General features: G+C 57.7%; 1 protein-coding gene across 1 annotated transcript; it reads left to right on the plus strand.

Moving 5' to 3' along the window:
- The first annotated feature begins 1,056 nt into the window (after positions 1–1,056).
- Positions 1,057–5,916, plus strand: LOC113759694. The gene has a single exon (XM_027302272.1). It carries the CDS (start codon positions 1,057–1,059, stop codon positions 5,914–5,916), a length of 4,860 nt encoding a protein of 1,619 aa, XP_027158073.1.
- Positions 5,917–6,473: the final 557 nt, after the last annotated feature.

A 6,473-nucleotide genomic window follows, 5' to 3' on the forward strand; every position in this document is an offset into this window, starting at 1 on the left:
GGGAGCAGCCCCGGGCCGTACCGACTAGGGCTCCCAGGGGAGGCGAAGGTCCATCCCGAAGAGGTCGGAGGAAGTCCCCCCAAGTGCGGGATACTATCCATACCGGGCAAGTCCCGCGTCGTGCGGAGGTCGGACTCCCTCGCAGGTATAAATAATAGCACACATCCACTGTACAAGGTACGCTGACTATTGGCAATTTACTCTGGACAGTTGCTACTTCCCGTGAACCTTACTCACCGGAAAACTAACTTGGCCGTCGGAGCGCCCTCGGGGACAACCCTCGGGCCCCCTTTTTGTTAGTTCATCTTCTCTGTTTTGCAGGTCTTGGATCAGCTCTCCCATCGACACCCCGAGCTGCTCAGGTCAGCTCTCCTCGGGGAAGCTCCGCGCTTCTTCAGTTGGCGCCGTCTGTGGGAACCGTAAGGTAAGTAAGATTGTGTCGATGGCCCGGACGCGATCCAAGCGTACGGCAGAGGGCACCGGCCCTGGGGGCGGTGAGGGGTCCCAGCGGAAAGAGGCTGGGGCATCCCAGGGCGCCGGTGGCTCAGCCCTTTCAGGGGAACGGAGGCAGCAGATCTTCCAGTTTGTGACGGAGAATCTCCCCATACTGGAGGATATAATTCGGCAGGCGAAGGAAGGAGAGGGGGCTGGGGGTGCACAGACCTCCAAGGCCAAGGGGAAGGAGAAGGAGTTACCCCCTGATCCTTCGGAAGATGAGTCGCGAGACCAGCCCCCTAGGAGGAAGCGACCCGGACTCCTCCCCGCCCCCGAGCCTCGGTGGTCGGGGACAGCGAGAGGTATTCCCGCGACAGGTCCGCGAGGAGTCATCCCAGAGACCCCTCTCCGAGGAAACCCACACGGAATGGGTTCGAGCGTTCCCCTGCTCGGTCTGTCAAGAGCCGGCCCCACGACCCCCTTTATTTGGACCCCGCTCGGGATGAGCTCGAGCAGATCTTGAGGCCCCGGCCATACGAAGACAACTATGCAACCTCGCCCTTTACCCGGGAGATAGAGGACTACCCCCTACCCCGGAGGTTCAAGATTCCGAGCATCGAGATGTACGATGCCTCTACAGACCCGGAAGACTACCTCTCGGTATTCCTGACGCATATGCGCTTGCAAACCGCCGCGGATGAGGTTCGCTGCAAGACCTTCCCTATGTTCCTAAAGGGGAAGGCGCGGCTCTGGTTCCAAGGACTGAAACCGGGATCTATACGGAGCTTTCCCGAGCTGGCCCGGCAGTTTGCAGCCCAGTTCGTCTCCTCGAAGGTGTACGCGAGGAACGCAACCCACCTGATGTCCATCAGGCAACGGCCCGACGAGTCGCTGAGGAATTTCATGACCCGCTTCAATGCGGAGAGCTTGCAGGTCAGGGACAAGGACGAAAAAGTGGTGATGGCCGCCTTCACAAACGGGCTCAGGGTGGAGGAGCTTTTCTACGATCTGGCCAAGAAGCCTCCCGTAAACCTGGAAGAGCTCCTACGCAGGGCTCACGAGGCTGCCAACGCGGAAGAGGCGGGTCGCCTAAAGAAAGAGTCAGATCGGGAGATTGGAGATCGTAAAGGCCGGACCAACCCCCTGGAGGGCAAGGAGGCCCCGGCCAAGAAAAATGTCTTTGATCGGCTCTCGAAGGAGAAGACCCCTGCTCTGCCACCACTCTCAGAGAAGACCTACACCCCTCTAACACGGCCCAGAACTCAGATCTTGGCCGTCATGGAGGCGGAAGGGCTGGGAGATCGGCCGCCCAAGATGGGGACGCCCCGGAACAAAAGGAACCAGGATCGATATTGCGTCTTTCACCGTGACGTCGGACACGACACGGAGGGGTGCTGGGCCCTGCGTAAGGAGATTGAAAACCTGATCCAACGTGGCTTTCTAAGTCGGTTCGTACGCCGACCAGGTCAGGAGTTCGGGCGCAACCATTACGGGGATAGGCGTGAGGGACAGCGTCGCGACCGTCCAGAGCGGCGGGAGGCTCCCCGGAACCACTCTCCCGACCAGGATACCCAGAACCTGGCGGGAGTGATAAACACCATTGCGGGAGGTCCCACGGGGGGGGACAGTCATGCAGCCCGGAAGAATAAGCGGCCACCCCCCGAAGGGGACGACTCCTTGAAGCGTCTGCGCATGGATGAGGAGATCACCTTCGGACCCAGGGATGCGGTTCCCTTGGCTTCCGGGAACCATGAAGCTATTGTGATAGACATTGTCACCAATAACTACCGGGTGAAGAAGGTGTATGTCGACCAGGGTAGCGCGGTTGACATCATGTTCTATCGCGTGTTCAAGGAGCTCGGATTAAGGGATGACCAGCTGACCCCGGTCCGGACGCCTTTGGTGGGCTTCACCGGACCACCCATCAGCTCGGAAGGGATGATCACCCTGATGGTCACAGTAAGTCAGGCTCCCAAGTGTCGGACCGTTCCCGTTAACTTCGTGGTGGTCAAGCAGTCGTCCCCGTACAATGTGTTCTTGGGGAGACCTGCCTTGAACGCCCTCCGGGCTATTCCCTCTACCTTTCACCTCAGCGTCAAGTTCCCCACTCCTGGGGGGATAGCCGAGGTGCGCAGCGACCCAGAGGTAGCCAGGGCTTGCTACCTGGCCACTCTCCGGGGGCAGGAGAAGGTGGTCGCCCAGACAACCTGTTTGGAGCCCTACATCCCAGGGGATGAGGCCCAACAGTTGGGCACCCAGGATGAGATTGAGGAGTTCCCCTTGAGGAAGGAACGTCCCGACCAGGTCATCCGCATTGGGGCATTGCTGCCAGCGAACGAGAAGGAAGGCTTGAAGGCCTTATTGAGGGAGTACTCCCAGGTCTTCGCATGGACGGTGGATGACATGCCCGGGATCCTTACGGACCTGGCCGTCCATCACCTCGACGTGGACCCTCACTTCAAGCCAGTAAAGCAAAAGAAAAGGAGTTTCGCCCCCGAGAGAAATGAGGTGATCAGGGCGGAGGTCGGCAAGTTGTTGGAGTCCAAGATCATCCTGGAGGTCTACTACCCGACCTGGCTGGCCAACCCCGTCCTGGTCAAGAAGGAGGACCTGACCTGGAGGATGTGTGTAGACTTCACAGACCTTAACAAAGCCTGCCCAAAGGACTGCTTTCCCCTGCCTCGAATTGACAGGTTAGTAGACTCTACTGTGGGCTTTGACATTTTATGCTTTCTGGATGCCTTTAAGGGATATCACCAGATAGAGATGGCCGAGGAGGACCGGGACAAGACCTCCTTCATCACCGAGGAGGGAACCTACTGCTACAGGACCATGCCCTTCGGATTGAAGAACGCGGGAGCAACTTACCAGCGCCTGGTGAACAAGTTATTCCAAAACCAGGTCGGCAGGAGCATGGAGGTTTATGTGGACGACATGATCGTCAAAAGTCGGACTGACCAGCGCCTCATACCCGACCTGCGGGAGGTCCTGGACATCCTACTGAAGAGCCGGATGCGCCTAAATCCGAAGAAGTGCACTTTTGGGGTCAGATCGGGAAGGTTTCTCGGTTTCCTGGTGTCCCGAGACGGAATCCGGGCCAACCCGGATAAACTCCAGGCCATCATGGACATGGCCCCTCCGAGGAGCGTGAAGGAGGTCCAGCGGCTAACAGGAAGGATGGCCGCCCTGAATAGGTTTCTCTCGCGCTCCGCGGTCCGGGGGCTGCCCTTCTTCCGAGTACTGAAAGCGCCGAAGGACTTCCACTGGACTGAGGAGTGCCAGAAGGCCTTCATCGACCTAAAAACATACTTGGCCGAGCTACCATCTCTGACAGCCCCAGAGCCGGGGGAGACCTTATTCCTATACCTATCTGCCTGCAACGAGGCCGTCAGCGCGGTCCTGGTGCGGGAGGATGAGGGGGCTCAGAGGCCGGTGTATTACGTAAGCCGAGCTCTACAGGGGCCAGAGACACGATACTCGCCAGCCGAGAAGTTGGTCCTTGCCTTGGTACATGCGGCACGCAAGCTCCGCCCTTACTTTCAGGCTCACGGCATTGTAGTCCTGACTGACCAGCCCTTGCGTCAGATACTCACCAAGCCAGAGGTCTCGGGCAGAATGACCAAATGGGCTGTCGAGCTAGCCGAGCACGACATCGGCTACCAGCCCCGCAAGGCTATCAAGGCCCAGGCCTTAGCGGATTTCCTGGCTGAAGGGGCTAGCTTGAGTCTAACCGAGCTGAGCCCCCAACACGAGGAGCGGCTGCCGAAGGAGCCCTGGGTGTTGTTCGTGGACGGGGCCTCCAGCAAGGAAGGAAGCGGGGCGGGTCTGCTACTCATTTCACCCACCGGGGAAGAACTGACCTACGCCCTCCGGTTGGACTTCCCCGCGTCCAACAACGAGGCCGAGTACGAGGCCCTGCTCACAGGGTTGCGGATGGCCCACCAGATGGGCATAACCGCGATCCAGGTCAGGAGCGACTCACAGCTCGTCGTCCTTCAAGTCCTTGGGGAGTATGAAGCCAAGGACGAGGTTATGAAGAAGTACCTGGCCAAAGTTCGAGAGGCGGTGGCCTTGTTCGAAACGTTCGAAATCGAGCGGGTGCCAAGGTCCCAGAACAAGCGGGCAGACGCCCTTTCAAAGTTGGCATCCTCCTCATTTGCCCACCTGAGCAAGGAGGTATTGGTGGAGGTGCTAAAGCAGAAAAGTATCGATCAGGTCCAGGTCCTGGCTATAGACAGCTCGGCCACCTGGATGACGCCCCTCATTGACTTCCTCAGCTCGGGTGCCCTCCCCGAAAACAAAGCTGAGGCACGCCGAATCCGGCTCCGGGCTGCCAAGTACGCCTACACCGGGGGTACCCTCTATAGGAGGTCGTATTTGTCCCCCTGGTTAAAGTGCGTGACTCCCGAAGAAGGTGATTACGTCCTGCGCGAAGTCCACGAAGGAATATGTGCGGCACACGTGGGATCTCGGGTGTTGGCCAAAAAGTGCCTCCTTTTGGGCTACTACTGGCCATCTGTCTTCCGAGACGCAGCGGATCTGGTCCGGAAATGCCGAGCTTGCCAGGTACACGCCTCGCTGCGTCATCAGCCAGCTCAGGAGATGATTCCCATCCATAGTCCTTGGCCCTTCGCTCAATGGGGAATAGACCTCCTGGGTCCCTTCCCCCGAGCCCTAGGAAGATATGAGCACCTCGTGGTAGCTATAGACTACTTCACAAAATGGGTGGAAGCGGAGCCCTTGGTCTCTATCTCAGGGAAGGCAATTCAGAAATTCTTTTGGAAGAGCATAGTTTGCCGGTTTGGGATTCCGCATGCCCTGATATCCGACAACGGCCGCCAGTTTGCCGAGAACCCTTTCCGGAGCTGGTGCGCCGAGCTCGGAATCAACCAGCACTTCACGTCGGTTGGTCACCCCCAGGCCAATGGCCAGGTGGAGAACGCCAACCGAACTGTCCTGCAAGGGTTGAAGACTAGACTGGAGTCCGCCCAATCGAGCTGGCTGGATGAGCTCCCAAGTGTCCTCTGGGCTTACCGCACTACGCCCAGGGCGGCTACTCACGAGACCCCGTTCTCCCTAACATACGGAGCAGAGGCGGTGGTGCCCGCAGAGGTTGGTCTTCCCTCACCCAGAACGCAGAACTTCGTGGCACCGTCCAACGAGGAAGAGCTTAGGTGCAACTTGGACATGCTCGAAGTCAGGCGGGAGGAAGCGGCTATTCGAATGGCTAAGTATAAAAGCCAGCTTGCTCGCTATCACAACGCCAAAGTAAAGACTATACAATACCAGCCAGGAGACCTCGTCCTGAGGAAGAACTCGACAAGCAGAGTACGCGGCTCCAACAAACTCGACCCAAACTGGGAGGGCCCCTACAAGGTCCTGGAAGCGAGTCGAGCTGGTTATTGCAAGCTCGCAAGGATGGATGGATCTGAAGTACCTCGGACTTGGCACTTCTCCAATTTGCGGTTGTTTGTAGCGTAGGTTAAACCAGGGGGTTCAGTGGCTTGTCCTCGGAAATCCGAATTTTTGTTTTTCCATTCAATCACAGCTCGTTTTCATTTTCATTTGTATTTGTTTTATTTTCCACTTTTACAACCAGCACATACACTAGCACATTCAGCAATCCCTCGCTCAACGTCCTAGTGGGGGGCTTGGGGTAGTGGGTGAAGTGTGAAGTGTTCGGCCCAGGAGGTCGGCACGAACGCACTTAATGAAGTGTGAAGTGTTCGGCCCAGGAGGTCGGCACGAACGCACTTAGTGAAGTGTGAAGTGTTCGGCCCAGGAGGTCGGCACGAACGCACTTAATGAAGTGTGAAGTGTTCGGCCCAGGAGGTCGGCAAGAACGCACTTAATGCTTAAAGTACTCGGTCGGAAGTGCGAATTGTTCGACCTAGGAGGTCGGCAAGGACGCGCTTAATATTTAAAGCACTCAGCCCCGAGGGATGAGGTGTTCGACCCCGGAGGTCGGCACATAGCATTGCGAGTGGGCAAGGAAAGAAGAAAATAACTCTTCGAAATCTTATGTATACATTGCAAGC

Source organism: Coffea eugenioides, chromosome 1, assembly GCF_003713205.1.
Source record: "Coffea eugenioides isolate CCC68of chromosome 1, Ceug_1.0, whole genome shotgun sequence".
NCBI lineage: Eukaryota > Viridiplantae > Streptophyta > Magnoliopsida > Gentianales > Rubiaceae > Coffea > Coffea eugenioides.

Bases quoted from the DNA above. Each gene is read 5' to 3' on its own strand.
- LOC113759694 (XM_027302272.1), top strand. From the start codon at position 1,057: ATGTACGATGCCTCTACAGACCCGGAAGACTACCTCTCGGTATTCCTG.